Raw genomic sequence first — 21,803 nt, forward strand, 5'->3', positions numbered from 1 at the left:
TTTATAAGTCACTCATATTGTAAAATTTAATTTCATTCACATGCATTCCGATTAGGTCGCAGCTGTAATCCAGTGTAATCAAACTCAGAGTAAACATCTTCGCAACAGACGATCTGTGTCCATCCTAGAGCAGCAGTATGACTGTTGTCTTCTGGATCTGTTGAGATGGGCTGAGGGCTGCGGCGCAGAGGACAGACTAAACAACCCCAAGACTACGTCCGCTTGGTAGGAAGTTGAACGCTGGGAGGTAAACTATGTTTTTCCTCATATGGAAAGCCACTAACTTAACTGTTCTGAGCTTTTTTTTCTGTTAATTTTCCTCTAATGTTTTACGAAGCGGGCTAACCCCAGTCATCTCTGTTAGCCGTGTTAACGCAAGCTGTAGTTCCCACAGCAGATTCCCGATAGTTTTAGGTGGGACATTTACACTATTGGATGTATTTTGTGAGTCATTTAGCTTGTTTCTAGATAGCTAACATAACCTGAACCATTTCTGGCTGTTCATTTTGTTGCTAACACATTTGTTCAATGGGTTATGGTAATCTAAATGGTCAAATGTTAACCAAGACTAGCTCACTATCATTCTAATGCTATTTCGTGCGTTTGGGTAGTTAAACTCCCGGACAGATAGTCTTTTTGTTGGTTGCAATTCAAAATAAATTTTAACTTTGACATTCTGATTGTCCTTTTCAACTGAAAGGAGCTTTGTAATGGCAATCAAACCTGCTGGCCTTATCTGCTCTGTTAAAAGTAGTTTATGGGCAGAAAGTTGAACTGAACCCACCTGTCCTACTCCTGCACTTTGACCTCCAGGGAGCAAGGCCTTGACGGTAAATTGCCTCTACTACACCCTCATTTATTTTATTAGTGCTTTTTTTTTTTTAGAGGCGTTCTGATGCCAAATACACATTCACCATAGTCTGCTAGTGATAGCAAATTGGAAAGGTAAAAAATAAAGTCTTTTTGAAATTCATAACCCACCATGCTAAGTACTAAAATATCAAGTTGACAACAACCCTCTTCAGTGTGGATGCTCCTGTTAAGAGAAAAAGACTCGAGACTAGCTACATTGAGTATCATTGACGTGTTAAAACGTCACTTTGGAGAAGGTACAGATAACAAGAAGACTGGACAAACGGAGCACAAAATGTACACAAGTTAATCAATCAAGTTTACAGACCTTACGTTGGCTGTGGAAAGCTTTACCAACATAGGATTGTTCATCAACTACAAAATTCTGATTGGCGGAGCTTTAGTTTTTAATCAAATCTCTCTTTCAGAAGTAATTATCAGTTTTTTTTGGAAAGAGAATAAGGACAACCGAATAGGCAGATTTTACTGTCAGATCTTCTGTGATCTGTATTAACTCTCTTGTAATAAAATCACTAAGATCTGATCCCAGGACAGGCTTATAATGAGGGGAAAAAGTAAGAAAAAAAAAAATCAATCGGTCAGCAGTCAGAGAGAGGACCTGTCCGAATGAAGTAAAGCTGTGAGTACAGATTGCGTGCCATGCCGCTTCGCTGGTAAATCAGGAACTCTTCTAAGCGATTCGCAGAATATGATATTTACTCACTTTAAAAGTTGCAAATATGTACAAACCAAAATATAAACAGACTGATGCCAACTAAATCTGTGAACATGATAATTGTCACTGTTTGCTTCAGCTGTTAACACCCACAGCAGCAGCAGCAGTAATGGTTTGGGCATTAGAGCCACGTTTTGGATCAAACACATACGGTTGATTCTGAAATGCAACTCGAATGATTTGGAAACGATATTGAAATGTGTTGTTCCCCCATAACATTGTGTTCCAGAATCAGCTGATTAGCTTGATTCATGTGCTTCTTGTGATGTTGCTAACCCAAAAACACACAAGGATCAAGGATTTTTTTTTGTGTGTGCAATTACAGAAACGACAACCAAACATATTTTGTGAACTGCTGAAGTGGAGATTGATCATCCATTTCTGATGACATGGATGATTTCTGAGCTCTTATTTTTTACTCTCAGTGAACATCTACAACAATACATGCCTGGATAGTGTCTTTAAAATAGCTAAATATTTTTATGTAATGTATAATATTGTGATGATTTTAGGAATACCTTTAAACACTGTTGCTAAAGTATCACCAAATAAGCCCTTACTACTAGTTTTCTTTTTTCATTGTTGTTGAAAACAACTTGAAAACAAGTTTTAGTGTTAAGTTTGCCCATAATGAGAGACTAGAAGTATCAAAAGTGGGTAATGTTTTTTTTTTCCTTTCTTTCTTGACAAAAGACAAAAAAATAAATGTGAATTTCTCCCGGAGTCTGAAATGCGGCTACAATCAGGCAGGTTGTCAAACATTTTCTTGGCTGGGTTCCTTTAGTAAAGAATTTGTTACATGAAAATTGGATGGAAGCAACATACTTACTAAGCTAGTCTGATCAAATCAATGTCTTATCATGGTTAGACTATGTGGGTGTGTAAAGCAGATTAATATTCTCAGATGTGTTTTATTTCATGCTCCTTTTATTAGAGAAACCATTTTTTGTTTTTGTTTTTAAAATGTCTCTTGCAAAGAACCCTTCTTGGTAGAAAGAAAACATACTATTAGGCACACATAAGTGTGTGCCTAATAGTATGGTAAAATGACTGAGACTTTTTCCACAGAAACTCTGTTTAGTCATGGCTACAAAAATTCCTGACACAAGTGACGTCTTTCACCATGGGAAATATCTTTATATTCCAATTAATCAGCCAGATATCAGAGTTGATCCATTTTCCCCTCCGGCCAAATTTGTTTCAAATTTCACTCTTAATAGAAAACCGAGAAGTGTGAAAATAACTTACTATGCATCAGGGTTTTAAGATCATGTCAGTGGTTGTAGTTCTGATCTTGAAAAGACTCATTAAATGTGCGCTAAATAGAAAGTGAAAGACTTTAATGGAAAGAAAGGGTCTTTTTTTCTTTCCACCAAACCGGTTTCATTTCTAAACCGATGCTTTCTTTCTGCAAACACTGACCCAGAAACGCAGCTGCTTCATCAGCACCAAGTCTTTCTTGGGTCAGACGGAGGAAAGAACCACTGTCGCCTACACCTCAAGTGGGGCTCATGGAAACCAACAACCTGTTATTTGTTAAGAGGGCTGAGTCTCAAGCTATAAATATGATCAGCCTTAAAAAAAAAATAAGGCCGATCATATTTATAGCTGGTAATAAATAAATAATGGGGTTTGTTAAACTGAACTCCACGTCTGTATAAAAAGAAATACAAGACATTGTAAGCTACATAACAATGTTTCACAAAGCCGACACTTTGGAAAATGAAACTTGTTCAAATGAATCAAAATATTTCCATCTTATATTTTGTTGCTAAGTTGGCGTGGTAGGTTGCCATGGATTCTGACCAGCTTGTTTTGTCACCTTCAGTCTGGGTGTTCAAATAATAAATTATTTTAAAGCAAAAAATCCTCTTGAATTAACACCACTTGGTGAAATGTGGAGACTAATTCATATACAATGTTGTAATTTGGGGTTGCTGGTCCCCTTCACAGTTTGGTACTGTATAGTTTTGATTCTTTGTACCAGACTTGTTTTTGGGTGTGAAGTGGAGCCAGCCGGTGTAATTGCCCTTTGGCTTTTCCTGTTTGTCTGCCTCAGAGATACAATACATCCGAGCAACACTTTCACTTTTGCCTTTTTGACTTCTTAGGAATCATCTTCTCCAGACGTATTTGCCATGTTACTGAAGTTTGAAGCCTCCAGCCTTTCAATTACCAGACGGGCATTAATGATCTGCTTTGCAATATTGATGTCCAGATGGATCCTCAAAACCAAAAATTTGATTAATCGATAAAATCTGTTTATCATCCAGCCTTAATTTATACACTTTTAACTGAGATGATTGTGTTTTGGTCTTTGCGGTTGGAAGGCTTTTTTTTTGCCATCACCCTAATCATTAGCTTCCCCCACAGATTCATCATCAGATTCAGGTCGGGAACTTTGACTGGACTCCTCCAAAATGTTAATATGACCTCCAGTCAAAACAAGCCTGTTAGTAAAATCTCAATCACAACTATGGTCACACCTGCATAGTTTGATGTGCAGCCACTCTACACATCAAACTCCTGGCTCTGACTTCAGCAGCTGTGGACCGACAGCGCGCTTGTTGAGTTTCAGTCAAAATCTGACTTTAGCGCAAAGAGAATCCACCTTTATAGAAAGCAAATTCAACTTAAACACCTGGTCGACATTATCCAGTCGCTGTAGAGGGTGCTCTGGTTTTCTTCCTCACCTTTAGGATTGTAACCACAATCCGCCCCTGGCATCTGGATTCACAGGAGCACTTACTCAGCCCGTCCGCCTCTCTCGTGACAGTCGGTATTTGTTTTGTGCTGAGATAGCTGCTTCTTACTGCGGCCCCTTCTCTCTTGCCCGAGTGTCAAACGGGACGCAGGGACTCGCTGAGATGCTCACAGCCCAGAATCCATGCATAACAACTAAGCCTTTTGTCCCCTCTGTACCCCCCCCTCTACCGCCACCACCATCTTTCCCTGTCCACCCACACAGCGCACATAATGTTGCGGAGAAAGAGCCCCTTTATCTTCTGCCTTCCACCGACACACATCAGTCCCATATTTCAGGCCTGGTCTCCAAAAAGACAACAGCTTAAACAGGCTGATGCGACAATATGTCCACAGTGACTCGGCACCCACCCACGCAGAGCTTTGACATTGAGATGTGAGCAGTCACACGCGTCGAGTATCGACTCGGTTTTTTTGTTGATTAACAACGTACAAAGGTTTGTTTTTTTTGTGTGTTTTTTTTCCTAGGGATGTGACTTGCCAGGTTAACAACTGCTTATTATTATTCTCTCTCTCTCTATGGTTAAGTGAGTGCTGAGCTGAAGGAGGGAGTAGATAGAAGGGGTTGGACAGAGGCTTGCCAAATCAGATGAGTGAGCATTTGGGAGGAGAGAGCTCGGAAAGTGAAAAAGGAGCCGACTGCAAAGCAAAAAGGGGGGAGAAAAAAAAGAGAGCGAGCGCGGAGGAAGTATGAGAGAGAGAGACAGTGTTACAGGAAAAAAAAAAAGAGGCCAAAGGAGAGTAAAAAAAAAAAAAAGACGACGAGAGAGTGGGTGAGGCTGATATAAAAGGATAAAAGGGCGGGCTGTGGTTAGTGTCACATGATCTGCTTTCTGGTTGGTGCCTGGTGAGCTCCAGGTGGCAGCGAGACCACAGTAGATGCAAAACGAAGGAAGGAGAAATACAACCACCCTCTCCCGCCTTACAAATCTCTCCTTCCACTCTTTTCTTTTTTCTTTCTTTCTTTCTCTCTCTCTCTTCCTCTGTGTGTCCCAAAGGAATTCTCCCCGATCCCGGTCGCCCCCTCTCCTCCTCCTCCGCTCCTGGCCCGACGAGGCCGGGGAATGTCCCGGCGGCGAGATGCCTTATGTGGACCGACAGAACCGCATCTGTGGTTTCCTGGACATCGAGGAGAACGAGAACAGCGGCAAGTTCCTGCGACGCTACTTCATCCTGGACACACAGCAGGGGAGCCTGGTGTGGTTCATGGATAACCCTCAGGTAAGCGCAGCTATTGGTGTTAGCTTAGCTCTTTAGCTTTAATCTTGGGAAGAAACGAGTATGGTTTAAAAAGAAGAAGAAGAAAAGGAAGCAATTCATGCAGCTGCAGATTGTTGTGAGGCTTCTGGCGATGGAGCGTCGGTCATTTCAAGCAGCCGAATGCCATGTGTCATTTATCTGAGGCGACGATCAGCTTTCCTGCAGCTGAAAGCAACTTGAAGCCAACCTCTCTCATTCATCATGAGCACAGAATTAAGTACGGTAAACGTTTCCATCGCCTGGCAGCCTCACGAGGACAGGAGAACTTGTAATTATGTAATTCTAGCTGACAGAATTGGGAAGCGCATATTTTAGGCCCAGGACTAACTGAGGGCAAACAGTGTGTCTGGGTTTTAGCTGTTGGCCCACGCTGCTGTAAATCATTTAGGATGAGGGTTTGAGGAACTCCACTCACACTCCTGCTTTTTTTTTTTTACTTATTTGTGTGTGTGCGCATGTGGGCGTGTGTGGGTGTGGGTGTGTGTGTGCGCGCACTCATGCTGGTTTTGATCTGCTGTGTATCTGTCAGAGCCTTGTCATGCAACGTTTCCATAAATGATGCAGTGCATGAGAAATGCTAAATTATTAAGTCCTCTTTTTATAGGTTGACAAAAGTTTAAATTTTAATGATGTTAAATCTGGATCTCCTAATTTCAGTAACAGAGCGAGGCAGTAAAAACGATGGTAATGGAGTGCAGCCAAAGTAAAGTTGTGCAGAACTATACAGTCGTGCTCCGCAGAGATTTTTATGGGGTATTTATTTTCAGCTAAAACTTCAACCTCAACAATTAGAAATGTTCCAATCAGTCATTTAAGGCCAGGCATCGACCAAGTCGGAATTGCAGTCTGATACTTGATTAAATAAAGTTTCCATTCAACCAAGAAGTTTTTGTTTTGTTTTGTTTAATAGAAAACCTTCTTGATTTATAGGCAACCTTCAAAAATTGTAAAAACTACGTAAAATGAGCATCATTTTAGATAAAAAAAACTTTTATAATAATGATAATTTGTCTTTAAAACTAATTTGAATATATAAACTTTTCAATCTATAAATTTAAAGACATAGTTTATTATAAAATGTCTTTGAAAAATCAAAAACCTCGCTAAAGTGTGTTCAAAAATATTTAATACTGCAGAACATTAATACAGTTTTAAGACTAAAGGCTAAAAATAGTGTTCCTGGAGCTCAGTTGTAGAATAATGCTACCAGGAAGATAAAAATATTTACTGTTTTAGAAATTATTGTTAAAGAAAATGCGATAAAATGTTTTCAATTGTTACATAACTCAATAAATACACATACTTTGGACAAAAGTCTTTTCTTCTTTCATATTGAAGGTAATTTGTTAAATCCTGCAAATTTAGAGTTGGACTTAGAAACATTATCCTTCTGCCCCTTTTGGGCACCTTGTTTTTTTGTGTGTTTATGAATCATTTATGTTTATGACTAAAGTGATAATAAAAAAAGCTTTTGTTTACATAGAAAAAGCCTCTATGTAAATAAAAAAAAAAGCCTCCTTGCCATCTCTCTGAGGTTTAAACACTCAGAGAGATGAGTGCTGCCTACATAGATTCTTGATCTCATTTAATTTAGGACTCTATTATTGTTATGTTATTTAAAACTTATATCCTATATCTGTTAACTCCAGTGACCTTCCAGTTGCTGTCGCCTCTTCAGTTCTTCCGTTTTCTGACAGCGGTACATGTTTGGTTTTTTTAAGGTCAACGTTAAGATGCTGTTCTTGTGTTGCAGCAGCAGCAGTCTGCTAAATTAAGAAACCACAACATGACAACATGCTACCAAAAAATTTGCGCGGCTTTATCACTTTGTAGAGACATTTCTGACTCGACTCATGACGGCTAAAGTCTTCGGTCAACTCGCATCTTGCTTTTGCCATTTTCAACTGCAGTTTGCACTTGAGTTAGCCAGTTTGTTTTTAATTGACTTTTTGATCATTTGTCTCTTAAAATATTCCAGTGTTTAAATAAAGACAGCTGAACTTCTCTCGTTTCTTGACGATGTTTCACTTCTTAAGCTTCTTGAGTGCAGAACCATGTTCGTATAAGAAAGAGGCCCTTGAGTTGAAGTTAGAAAAATCACATGAGCAGAGCCACTATTACAAGAGTCACACTCAACTCAGTGTTTGGTTCATTGTTGCCTGATGATCCAAACATGTCTTTAATGATTTCACGTGAGTTGTTTTGGTAACACGTTCCAAGGTCTGAATTGCTGAAAAACCACCTGGGGAGACATGACGACCTGCAGAGACGGTGTTAGAAAGATGGAATCTGATCTGAGGCCAAGTTTTATTTACTGTTGTCTTTTTGCGTTTAATATAAATAACTTCTTCCACTCCTCTCTCAAACAGCCTGTCCTCCCTGACCAAAATGTGCACCTTGCTGTCTTCAAGCGAGCGTTCCTTGTCTTTGAGGTGTAAATTGCCTTCTGGTTCTTGATTCAATGCGATTGTTCTTCTGCGTTCTGGCCCATCCAGATGTGCAGTTTAGGTTCTCCAATGTAGAGGTAGTAGAAGCTAGTCTTGTCTCTTACAGCTGCTTCTCATTTAGGAGGCGTTTCCTGACTTTGACTCTGATTTTGGCCGATAACAATGTTTTGTTTTTTTTATGTTTGAAAAGTTACTAAATATATCAATAAGGTTGCTAAGTTGGCAACAGATGGGTGGCTATTGTTAACCACGTATATGCAGATCTGACCTGGTGGACGGGTCTGACAGTCAGCCCTCTCTAAAAGCAGATCAAAAGGGGACAGCAGCTGATTTTCAGACCTTTGCAGGAGTATATGCCATAGGCATTGGCAGATTGTCGTTTCTTTGCAGAACACCCATATTTGACCTATAAAATAACCAAAATAATAATGTCTTGTGTTTTGCAAGACATGTACAAAAAACTAGATCTTGATTTCTAAAGATTTGCCACTTAAAACTTATGCTTAAAGGTCTACCAAAAACAAGGATTGGGAATTGTCAGTAACTCCCGATCCGATTGGTTTAGTGATTTTGTGATCCTGCATCGACATTTGCAGTCAGATTGTGACATCACTTAAATCAACATTAGTCTTGTGTCTTTGTACTTTTTATTTAAGCATGTTGGTGCAAATATTCCTCTTTTTGCTTTCCTTCTGTAGAACCTGCCCATCGGTGCAGACTGTGTTGGTTCACTCAAGCTCACCTACATCTCTAAGGTAAAGGAAAATATAGCATCAGCAACTTTCTTTACACTGATACAGTTTCACTAATACAGGTTAGTTAAATATGAAGGTGAAACTTTGTACTTAATCCATCTTTAGGTCAGCGATGCCACCAAGCAGAGGCCCAAAGCAGAGTTTTGCTTTGGTAAGTACGCAACCAAACATCGTCATCTTCCTATTTAGCTTTGGTTTGTTTCATCTTAATCAACAATTTTGATCTAAAGTTCTATACAGTGCAGAGTTCCTGTTGGAAGCAAGTCTTTTTTTGTTTGTTTTTGTTTACAATGGCATTTTAAAAGGTTCTTTGTAATTCTACATATGCAGTACAAGACTGTTCTGTTGATTTTTGTCTGAGGCTTTACTGAAGGTAATCAGAGCTCCATCAATGAAGGTTTTTAAGATAGAGCCAGCATGGTGGACAATGGTGGCTCCAGACACAACTGGTATTGTCTGTCGTCAGGATGTGTAAAAGCAGAGCTGTGTTTGAAACACACACACACACCCTCACACACACACACCATAGAAGCTTAGTCAGTTCAGTGAGAACAAGCAATGATAAATGAACGCTACATGACAGAGCACTGTAGCTTTTAAAAGTGTTAATGAATTGAATATAATGCTGGATCATGTTAGAATGTAATATGTTGCTGTTTAATGTATGATTATATATATTCATACATGACAATATGACTATAGTAGAAAAAACATGTCTTAAAGTGTAATTTTTGCTCACATCACTTGCTATAGTAGCTTTTTTTAAGGCTAAATTAATCTAAACATAAATATTCTCAGCGTAGATTTTGTTAGATTACTATTTAATCTTTAAAATATTAATATTTCACCTCTTTTGCCATTGAACTATATTTTATCAGTTTGTACTAAAGCAAGGACATTAACTTCCTTTAGAGCACCTGTCTTCCCATGAGGGGTGCACCGGTAAACCGGACCCTTTTTCCTCAATTTTGGGAAATGTGTGATCGGCTGATACTTAAATGTGAAGCCGACGTTATCCACTGATCTTATTTTCATCAGCAGAAGTCTAATAATTAGCCACTGTCCTCTCTTGCTCTGCTGTGAGAGAGGTTTGACTGAAAGACCCGCCCACCAGGTCATGTCTGCAAGTTCACAGTTAACGATAGTCACACAACTGGTGCCAACTCAGCAGCTCTTCTGCTATATTTAGACACGTTATAGACACAAAAGAAAAATTGATATCGGCCAAAATCAGTAAAGATACACACTTGTTGATCTTTACTTGGTGTCACTCACCTTTGAGGAGAACATGATCGTGTTGCGTAAATATATCAGTCGCCTTAGATCAAGTTCTTTAGGGAAAAAAAACAAAAACTTTCCTTTCTGTTATTGTTGACTCGTCTCTCTCCTTCACTTCCATCCGACTCAATCACAGGAAGTATCGGTGCGACGAATGGCCGACCGTGTTGACTTTGCCGTGTGAGCGCACATTGTCCGGCTGCGTGCACGCCACATGCCTTGTTGAGGTTTCTGCCGGATGCCAGCATCCTAATTGGGACTTGCTTTGGAGATTGGACGAAGTTATTTTTGAAAGGCCATTTGTGCAGCACATGTTGATAACCACGAGTCCCGCTTCCCCCCCGCTCCTCCTTCTGGCACTTAGTGGTGTTCAGAAAAGTTAGCCGGTGCTCAAACAGCATGTTGCATTGTCAGAAAACCGAGATCAGAGATCTTTGAAGCTGGATGCCTCATGGATGGGTTTGAAGTATTTGTATGAATATTGAAGGTTTTCCCACCAGCACGCTGCATGGTTTTACAACTGAGTCGGATCCGTCACCTGACTCGGTTACACCTAGATTTGTCATCCTGGCGCTTTACTTTAAAGACAAAAACACTTACTCAACACTCGGTGTGCCTCAAAGACGAGGTCAACATGTTTGAGAAAGGTTAACACTATAATTTTATTAACCAGAAAGCAGACAGATTTATTTAGGGAGAAGTGTCATTCCGCTCCGAGTCGGAGCACAAAAAGCATGATCTTAATTGTGCCACAGAGTTTGCTTTGTGCCTTTTACTGCTGTTAGTTGACAGGTAAATCAGCGCAGCTGTAATGTAATTTATCACAGTGACGTGGAAAGGAAGCAGAAGAAACAAGGAAGCTTTGATTGGCTCAACTTAACGATCCATGGGAAAGAGAAAGGAGTTCATGCAGTCAGCTTCTGACTCAGCTTTCAAAAATGCAAAACATGGAAAAGTTTGTGTCTCACTTTCATTTGAGTCCGAACATGTGGTATTTAGTTGTTGGGTCTTGAATCTTTTTTTTTTTTTTATTACAAAGAAATCTTGTTAGCTGTGTGGGAAACTCCCTCAGCTCAGTTTGATTTCATCATCACAGTCACCGATGGCAACTGCTCCGTTCTGACACTCACTGTTGTGCAAGAACGGCAAAGTTTTGGATTAACACTTCATCTTTGCCTTTTTAGTTTATATTTTGTTGTAGGAGTAGTAATGCACTCTGTGCAGGAGGCGTTGGGACCAAAGTTCATTTCACCCTTCCCATTGTTCCCACTCCTGTTTTATGATCTGTTAGTCATCAACGCTGGGATGAGGAAGTTCTTCCTTCAGGCCAATGATCAGCAGGACCTTGTCGACTGGGTCAACGCTCTCAATAAAGCCACCAAGATCACTGTGAGTCACACAAGCACACAAAACATTCGCCTTTTCCTTTTCTTCTCAGTTTTTTTTTTTGTTTTGTTTTGACAACATAAATCTGTCCTCTCTGGCTCATATTTGATCCTTTTCTCTTAACTGATTAAGAAACTCTGTCAAGGAATTAGAAGTGAGTCAAAACATGACTAACAGGATGCTGTATTGTTTTCCTGAGGTCTGGGATAAAGGACTGCTTCCATTGTTCTCCATAAAATGCTAGCCTGACAAAGAGGAAATGGATATAAAATATGTTACACTTCAGGCAGATTTTGCATATGCAAATTTATGTTTTCTCCACTTAAAGTACTGAGAAATGTAGTAGAGTTTAACCTGCAGCTAATGGCCACAAACCGCCCGTCTGTGCAACGTTTATGTTTTTTCTTAAGGTGCCAAAGTCGTCAGAAAGCCAGCAGAATTCAGAAAACCAGAAAATTTTGCCAGACGTCGTCGGGCCCAAGAAGCAGGTTTCCTACAGGACGGACATAATCGGTGGAGTTCCCATCATAACCCAAACCCAGGTGAACATCAGCCCCACCAAATAACCTGTCACTCACGTGTTAAAGGGAAACTATTCTCAGAGTTTCAGGGGGAACATGAGAATAAGAATTATATATTTCTAGATATTTAAGTTTGGCCAAAACGCACATCAAATGTCTCCTGAATCTTCTCCATTGATAATGAAAGTGTTGCAATAAAAAGACTTTGTGTGTGAGTGGCCTTGAATGCATCTCTTAAAAGACCAATCTGATTCTGAAATTTATGTTATGTTGTATTTGGAGGGGCTCTGTGCTTCCAAAACACTTCTTTTCTTTTTCTTTTCTTTTCTTTTCTTTTCTTTTCTTTTTTCTCTTCTCTTTTTCTTTTTTCTCTCTTCTTTTCTTTTCTCTCCTTTTCTTTCCTTTCCTTTTTCTTTTCTTTTCCTTTCTTCTCTTTTCTCTTTTATTCATTTCTTTCCTCTTCCAAACGCTCTCACTCAGTGTACATGAAGTTTTCTGACTCAAACTGGTCAAGCTGGGTTTTTCCCCAACTCCAGTGAGAAGCCTTGAAAACTTTTGATTACAATCATTTCAGATAATAATCTAAACATTCTTTTTCATTTTCCTGACAATTTTCAAATAGAAAATGAATTTGTTAAACTTCTTTTAAAAGAGTAACTGCTTAGATAAATAATACTTGTACGTTTTGTTCAAAAGTGCTTTGCAGGAATACAACAATGTAAAATCAACTAACGCAACAAACAATATCTGGTGTATATTGCTGAAAAATAAAATAATTAGTTTTGTTTCACCAGTTTGTGTAAGGGAATCCTGTTTAAGGTGTAAATAAATGCATGACCTTGTCTATCCTTTAGTTAATAAAAAAAAGTAAAATATTTATGAGTAAACAATTATTTCAAATAAAACACACATTGTTTGCAGAGAACAGTTTGGACTTTTGTAGTCCAAACTGTGTTTTCTTCATCTGTCCTAATTTAGCTCTGTAAAATTATGCTCTTTTAAAACGTAAAATAAAAATGCAGTTATTTAGCGTATGTTCAGTATTTCATATCACATTAAGTATGCGCATATTTTGGTGAAGGACTTTTATCAGTTTCCAAATTTAACCTAATAACGACTGTGTTTGTATTGTAAAGTTTAAACTTTACATGTCAATAAGATGTTTTCCCTCCCAGCATGAAGGCGGAGACGGCGCGAACCGATCAGAGCGCGAGGCGCTGCAGCGCTCCCACAGCCAGCTGCCGTACTTCCTGGGCAGGCCGGCTCAGGAACAGAGTGTCATCAAGTCAGGCTACTGTGTGAAGCAAGGAGCCGTGGTGAGGCCTTTAGACGGCTTTTTATTTGACTTCATGTTGGCTTTCAGGAAAATCCTTCAGGTCCTTATTTTACATATTTCAGAAATATCTATTTTCCAAGTTTTGACTAAATATGAAACACTAATATACACTGCTCAAAAAAATAAAGGGAACACTTTAACATTTAAGTGAACACTGAAGTGTTCCCTTTATTTTTTTTAGCAGTATATTGGAGGGAGAGACTTGCATCAAAAGTTGATTGGGCATTGTTGAAAAGTGTCATCTATGTGCTACTAATCCTACAAATTATTCTCAAATGAGAAATGAGTTTGTGATAAACACCTTGGATGTGAAAGACTGTAAAGTCTCTAAAGCTGATGTGGTTTAGCAGGCACACCTCTATGTTGAGGAAGAGTTAGAGAAGCATAAAGCAATGAGCTGCTGACCTGAATGAAACAATTTTCAACCTGATTAATAGGAAGCTTTGTTGGAAGAAACAATTTTCTAAAACCTGTTGCCATGTTGACTGTTCATTCCTACATTTAAGCCTGAAGACAAAATGAGTATTCAAGCAAGTAAGAAGAAGGCTGAACGAAGTACAGAAAAGTTATGATTTGATTTGGACACGTGGCTTTTTAAAAATATTTAAGTTTAGCATCTACTTTCTCAAGGAATCGCTCATATAAGATGCTAACTTTATGCTAATTCTATTGCTTTGCATTTCATTTATACAGGAAATTTTGTTCCAACTACAGCTGCAAATTGACAAGTTTCTCTTTTAATTTTCCTGGAAGTAACATCCGTTTTCTTCCCAGATGAGGAACTGGAAGCGTCGCTACTTCCTCCTTGAAGAAAACGCTATGAGCTACTTCAAGTCAGATTTGGTAATTAACTTCCAAGTTAAAATTAAGATCTTTTTTTTTTTTTTTTTTTTTTTTTTTTTACAAAAAACGTTTTGTGTTTAGTTGCTTTACCTCCCAGTGGTGGGCGGAGTAACATCACTCTCAGTCCCAAGTTTCAGCTTGTTTTATTCTCAGTCTGAGGAATTCACTGCCTTCACATGTCCTGTCACGTCTCGCTAGCTCCAGCCAGTTTTACTCACACAAACACACGCACGCGCACACACACACACCCACACACACACACAAGCTGTCCTCAAGACAACCTGCACATCCTGTACCCTGTCCTTGTCAGCGTCAGCCCCTATTTGTCACGTTTATCTGTGTATTTGGCTATCAACATCCTGAAGGAAATGCGCAGTCTAACAATCAAGAAAATTACAGGCTTTGAGGGAAGTTTGCCATTTTTCTTGTCAGACAGAAACCAACTTGGATTGATTTTAGTAATTATGCTATTAAAATACCTCCAAATAACATTCGTCGTCTGTTGCGGGTGTTTTTTTGCCGTCTTTAGGAGAAAGAGCCTCTGAGGATGATCCCACTAAAGGAGGTTCATAAGGTCCAGGAGTGCAAACAGAGGTATTTGACATGCCCTGACATTTTCCTCGCCGCGTACAATAAACGTCTTTGTGTTTGATGAAGACAGATCGTATCGGCTCTAGATGTCGAATTTGATTTCACTTGTTTCTGGCGTCCCTCTAGTGACATCATGATGAGAGATAATCTCTTTGAAGTCGTCACCACATCGAGGACGTTTTATATCCAGGTGTGTTTTCTGTGATTATAAAATTAGCTTAGCTGTCGCAGGTCAGACTGTGAGATTCTTGAATTTTGTCACTTTTACCAACTACGGATTCTACATCCACTCCATAGGATTTCTCCCTCTAATACTTTAATTAATTTATTTATTTTTTGTCTCCAATAGGCGGACAGCCCGGTGGAGATGCACAGTTGGATAAAGGCCATCTCAGGGGCGATAGTAGCCCAGCGGGGACCTGGGAGGTCGGCTGCCACAGTAAGTACCATTCACTGTCGCACACAAGCAGAAGTCGAGAATTACGCTGACATCTAGTGGTAGGAAGAACCAGCTCATGAGGAAATGCTAATGTGTGTTGTTTTTAGTGGACGTTCTTGAGCATGAACTGTTAATTTCACTGAAGCCAAGACACAACTAACCTGTTTTTTTTTCTTGACAAACTTCATTTATGCCGTATGAGGCAGGAGTTTAGAAACTAAAAGCAGGTGAGCTCAAAGTAAGTTCTGGTGTGGAAACTTTCACCCTGCCTTCAAATTGTCCCTTGAAGTACTAGTTATAACCTTTAACCTCTTTCATATTCCGTCATGGTTACAACTACAATTTTTATTGTTTTTTTTTTTGTTTTTTTTTGGAGTTTATGGAAATCATAAAGCATCACTGTGAAGCGAAAGGAAAAGCATGCATGATCTGATTTTAGCAAATAGAAATCTGAAAAGTGTCAGCAGGTTAGTGACTGGAGAGCTCCAGCTCAAAAGATTTAGAGAAAGATGCAAATGATTTCCACATTTTTCAGGTGACGACAACAAAAACAAACAAGCAAGCATTTCCTTCCCCTCCATGTTCTACTTTGTTATTCTGTTCCATTAAACACAAATAAACTACAACAGAATTTGTGGTTGTAAACAGGAAAAGGTTCCAGGAGTATGAACAGTTTTGCAACGCATTTAGTTAAAAAAAAAAAGAAAAGGCAGAAAAAGCCAAAAAAACGATTGTGTTTAATAAGGTAATTTTGCGGTGTGCTCCTAGAGACTCGTAAATCCATTTTTTATCACCCCCCCTCATCACCAATCACAAACCATATCCATATCATTTTACTGAAGTGTCCTCTTAAAATGTGGCATCTATTAAACAGTCAGCAGATGACGCATGTCACTAGAGATTTGTATTTTGGATCGTCAGCTGAATGCGAACCACGTAGAACGTGGTCACAAAAAAGCAGCTAAAGCTGAAAGGTGCCAGCGAAGTAATCAACACCTCCGTTGGTACTTTCTGGTTACACTGGAATCATTCTGTGCTCCACATCTCTGTTTTTTTTCTCCAGCTGTTGTTCTTTTTTTCTTGCTGTCCTCTTCTTCCTTTGTCTCTCTCTCTCTCTCTCCATCCTGTCGCATCGGGACCCCCAGCCCGTCTGCTCTAATACTGCTGTGCACTGTGTTGTTGCAGATGCGGCAGGCCAGACGGCTGTCGAACCCCTGTATACAGAGGTATACATCTCGAATCGGGGAGTGCAGCGGCACGTATGTCAGCTCGTCTAAATCCCCCTTGCAAACTATAAGTTCACCTTTCCAATACTTTTTTTATTATTATTATTATGATTTCCTTCCCCCCTCTCACTGGCTGGCGCTTTGGTTGTTAGATATTTGCTCTTTTCACACATTGAACATGAGACATGTTCAGCTGCAGGTTAAGCTTTTTCTTCTATAAAATCTGCAGTAGGTGATCTTTGGTTTCGCATTTTCCTAAGATATGAAAGGGAACAGGGGGAAGAATCTGGCAAGAGCACAAAGGAGCCAAAAGGCCTACGTTATGAAAATATTAACTTTTTCTGAAAACATGCATCATCCCTGATGATATTCAGGGTCGGTAGTTAAAAAATGTTCTGCTATTAGTGCCGATGCAGAGTTTTAAAACTCAAGTCAACTTTTTCTTTGAATTTTTGTTTTTAAAATCATTTAAAAACGGCCAACTTGTTTTAGGAATGAATTCACAGGAGTAACGGATGAATAAAACGGAAAAGAACATGAAGTTGCAGATCTCATCTTTGGAAAATTTGCAGCTACGTCTGCATAATTGATATTCTATAACCGAAGAGTCCAGAGTTCATGTTGTGCATGTCTCTGTTTGCGCACAGTACAAGTTTAAAACTGAATATTTTTTAGGATGGCATTGAATGTGTGAAAATGGCTACCATAAGAGCAGCTAAGGTCTAAATGCTTATCTAGTGCTCTTCTTTTTCCCCTTTTAATTTGTATGCTGCTGTGAAAGGATATTTGCTCCCTCTTTTTTTTTTTTTTTGTCACATTTAAATTTGTCAGTTCACAAAGCAAATTTTAATGTCAGACAAAAAATAACCCGAATAAATAAATAAAATGTCCAAACCAACTTAGGCCTGTGTAGAAGAAAAAATGTAATCGTGCCTCTTCAGAATGAACCTCATAAACTAACTCTGATTAGTCACACTTTCTGACTCAATTTCACAACCAAACATGATCATTACCAGACCTTTAGAAAATCACTTCAAGATCTCAAATAGCGACGTAATTTGTCCGGACATAATGAAAAAGAAGCATGAGCAGCGGCGGACATTTCTAAGGCTGAATCACAGAGTTCGTAGCGAAGACGGAGGGGGGGAAACCTAAGCCAGTGGCGAACCTTCCGAGGAGTGGTGAGGACATCGGTCAGAGCAGGTCCACTTCTAAATGGCTGCTAGAAGAAAAAGACAAAACAAGAGAGTGGTTAGCATTTATGCCGTAACCTTAAAGAGGCATCTCGTTTTAATGTGGTCGAACTGAAACAATTCTGCAAACAAGAGTGGACCAAAATTTCCCCCACGGCGTTGCAAATACTTGTTGCAACACATAATTAGGTTTGGGAGGAAAATACTTTTTCCACGTCAGGCCAGGCTGGTTTGGATCGCATTTGAAAATCATTTGAAAATTTCTCTTCATATCCGTTTGTTTTGTTTGTCTTTCTCTGGAGGTAGAATTTGGTTATGTGAAAATGTAAATGTGACAAAACAAAAAGAAGAAACCGGAGGAAATCCATATGGAGTCAAATACTTTTTCACACCTCTGTAAGTGCATCCTAAATATGGCTGCCATAACTCAGCAAGCCCTTTCACTATGCCCCCCCTTCTCCTGATGCTCTTTCATTTACCTCCTTTCTCTGTTTTTCTTTTCTTTTGCTCATCTTTCTTACAATACGTTGTGGATCCTCTGTGGTCGGATTAATTAGTGAATAGAAATGTATCACTATTTAAAAGATTGTCCAATTATAAATATGTCATATGGTTTATTTGCAACTTGTGAGTGGCATGCAGTCGTTGAGTAAGAAAAACAAGAGATCCAATGGCTGATTTTAAAAAAAGAACAAAGGAGGATAATTGACTCTCTTTGTTAAATCCAGACCTATGGGATCATTTTATTAGCACTATATTATTGAGGAATTTGAAGCTGTGCAGTTCATACATCTGATAGCTGAAATCTTCACTTTAATGTACCTTTTTCTTTCTTTTTTTTGTGCTCTTTTTGTTTGTCTTCGCCTTTTTATACTGACGTTTAAATGTCTGCATATGTAGCTGTACATCTATTCATATGAACCTTGCACAGGCGTAGAGCACAGTGACTGTCTGAACTTTCCCGGCAGCTCGGCTGTAAATACTGTTTCTGTCTTTGTCACTGTTACTGTCATTCACACCTTCTCTTCCCCTCCCTGCCTTGTTCTCTCTGCAGCCTGCTGCAGCTGTGTACCTGTCTTAGATGTGTGACATCCTGCTTGTCTCTCCTCTTCCCTCCTGTCCGCTGCCTGTATGTCGTTTTCTTTCCTCTCTCTTTCGAGACGCGTGTTCACCTGTTGATTCTGTGTACCTGTGTGTGCTGAACGCTTAACGTTTTCACCCGTGTACGCTAACTTTAATCATCGAATCGGCGTGTGCAGAACCGCAGACTTGGGGTTGTTTGCGAATGTTGAGTTGCGTCACGATATTTTAGATTTATAAAATTGTTAAATATTCCTACTAATAAGTTTTGACTGTTTCAAAAGTGATGATCTTCCTGAAATTCCCCTGAATATTGAGCTCAAATTGCTTTTGGACATTTTGACTCAATATGATGATTCTTCTGATAAATACTGCTGGACAAATTTGCTGGAACGCCTGTTAAAGATGTGTAAAAACATTTAAAACTCGCATTTTACTGCAACAGCCTTCTCTCTCTATGAAAAGTTCACAGACGTTATGATTAATCTACTGCAATGAAAGATGAATTTAAGTCTTTTTACACATCTCTCCCAGGAACAACAACTTTTTCAGATCCGTAAAGCTCGCAGAGGCACAAATCGTCCCACCGCGCTGTTGTGCCAGACGAAGTTCTGTTTGAAACTCTGGAAACTTCCAGAAGCTCCCGCTGCAGCGCTAATGCTGCCATGTTTGTCTTGCTAACCCTCCGCCAGCTGCTCAGCGGCGACTACTTCTCTGCTTTTCACCGCCTCTGCTGTGTTTTTCTTTCTTCTCCTGCTTCTGTTTATCTTTCAGAGACTGAAAAGTGACTATGAAAAGCTGTGAAATACTAAGCGGCAACCAACCACTGCTTCTTCCAAAGGCTCTTTGTTTTCAATTTCCTTTCGCAACCTAAACCCGCTGACACTCCTCTCTCCCCGCTACCAATACTACCACCACTATCTCCAGTCTTAACTCCACACTCTTCAGCTCCCACAACCTTCTGGCTGCTTCAGACTCCACCTGCCGGTGCTTCATCCAGTCTTTTTAAAATTACTCTACCCTTAGCCGAGATGCGTTTAGTCACTAACGGCAGCCTCCCTCTCTCTCCTTCCCTCCCCCGCCTCCCTCTTCTCGCCGCAGGAACACGGCAACCGTCCCGCGTTCTACCGCAGCCCAGCGGCTGCCGCCGTCCCTCGCGCGCCCGTACCTGCCGTGCCACCATGCAACCCAGAGCGGGCCGATGCTGTCGCGTGCGGCGCACGCCCGCAGCCTGGCGTGGGACAGCGAGCACTTCATGAGCCTGCTGCCGCGCCCTGTTCACAGCCACGCGCCAGCACGCCTGTCCCTGCAGGAGACGCGCCTCGCAAAGTGACCTCCCAGCCTCCCGCCAGCATGACCGTGGCGAGCTCCGAGGAGTCGCCGTGGAGACGTCGAAGCAGCTTCGAGCCCCAGGCGCCCCAGACCCATCTGGACATTGATGACGAGGATCTGCCAGTGAGCGAGGTCTGACCACCGACTCTGAGCTGGGCTTTGAAAGCCTCCGTCGTGTCTTGAGGGATCTCTCCCCCGCCGCCCCTCGGATAAACAGGACACACCGTGAGCCCGGGCTTTGGTTTGCTAAACCAAAGCTGTAACACAAACTCATCGTCGGAGCGCTTCCATCGATACCGCCGACCCGCACTCTTCTGACCCAGCGTTCACCCAAACTCCCGGACTCTGGACGGGGTCCGAGCCAAGCTACACGTTTGACTTGTTCTGAATGAAATTCAGCGTCAGAGCTTCATTTTCACACACGTAGGCACAGAGATCTTTTTTTTTTTTTTTTTGATAATCTACTTTGTGCCAACTAAATAAGGAAGCTTTGAACAATACAAGCTTTTCCCCTCTGTGTCTGAGAAGGGTTTTTAAACTTTAGAGTTGCTTTTTGTTGTTTTGTTTTTTTAAATCCACTAATGCTAGACATCCCGGTTCATTCACACTAAACAAACTGACACTGGATAAAACGGTAAGAAGCCAAATGTATTCTTGCTTGAAAATCTTCCACTGACCTCTTTGTTTTCAAGTGTCTCTTGAGTTTAGTCTGCATTTATAGCTGCATACATCTTAACGTGTAAAGCTGCCTTCACTTGTTCTTTCTCCCGCCTCTAGTCGGTGTTTATAGAGAATCAAATCAGAGGCTGAATCAGCTTCTTCTTCAGACTACATTTTCGTACGCCTTGCTTTGTGTGCTTTGCTGCGTTTTAGGTGAAAAAGCGTTCAACTCGTGTGCATTTTGAACTAAACGGTAAGAGTCACCCCCACACCTCAACCTCACAGAAAACATAAAAACACTGAAATTAGTCACTCGCTTCATTTGCATGCAGATATCTCAACCACTCTTCAGGTGATCTTTGTTTGTGTGTTGTTGTTTATTTACAGACCTGTTTGTTGTTGTTGAGTTGGCAGATTTGTTTTAAATGCTTTTAGATTTGAGTTTTCTTGTATCTGTACCTTCAGTATAATTCTAAGCAGCTACCTGACGGTGTTATTGAAAAAAAAAAAAAAATCACTGTAATCCTACTAGATAATGCACACTCATCTTTATTTTTCTTTTAAGTGCCTGTCTTACTTCAGTTTACTAGACTCAAGCTATTTCACTCCCATTTCAGTCTGGTGTTTGAATTGTTTCTATTTATTAAGTGGATGACTTGAAAGAAATAAACACTGAAAATGTGCTGCGTGGTGAGAGTTGTGCTTGTCTCACTTATGAAAATACAACCAATCTGTAGAGGCATCCTTTGAATGCCAATTTCTCTCTCTGTCTCTCTCTCTGAGATAGTTATAGCTGCTCCCTACTGCCCTCCTGTGGAGAGAATAATCTTTACATTACTCCACTAAGTCAATCGCTTTATTTTTCATAAAAAATGGTTAAAGTTGTTACATTTATCACATTATGCAAAGTGATTTATAAAATAGATTAATTAAGCATACATAAAAATATCTAGATCTACATTTTTCTGCAACTACAAACTTAACTACTCCTAAAGAAATGCTGTGCTGATGCCAAGTGACAGCTGATCTCTACATTGTGTTGAACATTATTTGTTTCTCAGGGTGTAAAAGGTAAAAAAAAAAATAATATATATATATATATATA

The 21,803-nt window shown here is 40.0% G+C and overlaps 1 protein-coding gene across 10 annotated transcripts; it reads left to right on the forward strand.

The window, feature by feature from the left end:
* The first annotated feature begins 119 nt into the window (after nt 1-119).
* Nucleotides 120-21,381, forward strand: LOC103476702 (pleckstrin homology domain-containing family A member 1-like). Of its 10 annotated transcripts, XR_535537.2 has the most exons (14): nt 4,870-5,572; nt 8,757-8,813; nt 8,919-8,964; nt 11,383-11,480; nt 11,888-12,019; nt 13,174-13,314; nt 14,109-14,177; nt 14,707-14,771; nt 14,895-14,958; nt 15,118-15,207; nt 16,393-16,466; nt 18,681-18,755; nt 19,481-19,693; nt 19,808-19,898. XR_535537.2 is itself a non-coding variant. In XM_008429208.2 (12 exons), exons 2-12 carry the CDS (start codon nt 5,432-5,434, stop codon nt 20,174-20,176), a joined length of 1,272 nt encoding a protein of 423 aa, XP_008427430.1. In that variant the 5' UTR covers nt 120-247; nt 5,350-5,431; the 3' UTR covers nt 20,177-21,381. The 10 variants fall into 10 exon arrangements, 4 of the variants coding, with proteins under 4 accessions (XP_008427430.1, XP_008427429.1, XP_008427427.1 ...); XR_535535.1 differs by having other exon boundaries at nt 4,865-5,572; nt 18,681-19,693; XR_535536.2 differs by having other exon boundaries at nt 4,867-5,572; nt 16,393-16,433; nt 18,681-19,693.
* Nucleotides 21,382-21,803: the final 422 nt, after the last annotated feature.

The sequence above is a fragment of the Poecilia reticulata genome, linkage group LG15 (genome assembly GCF_000633615.1).
Source record: "Poecilia reticulata strain Guanapo linkage group LG15, Guppy_female_1.0+MT, whole genome shotgun sequence".
NCBI classification, from domain to species: Eukaryota; Metazoa; Chordata; class Actinopteri; order Cyprinodontiformes; family Poeciliidae; genus Poecilia; species Poecilia reticulata.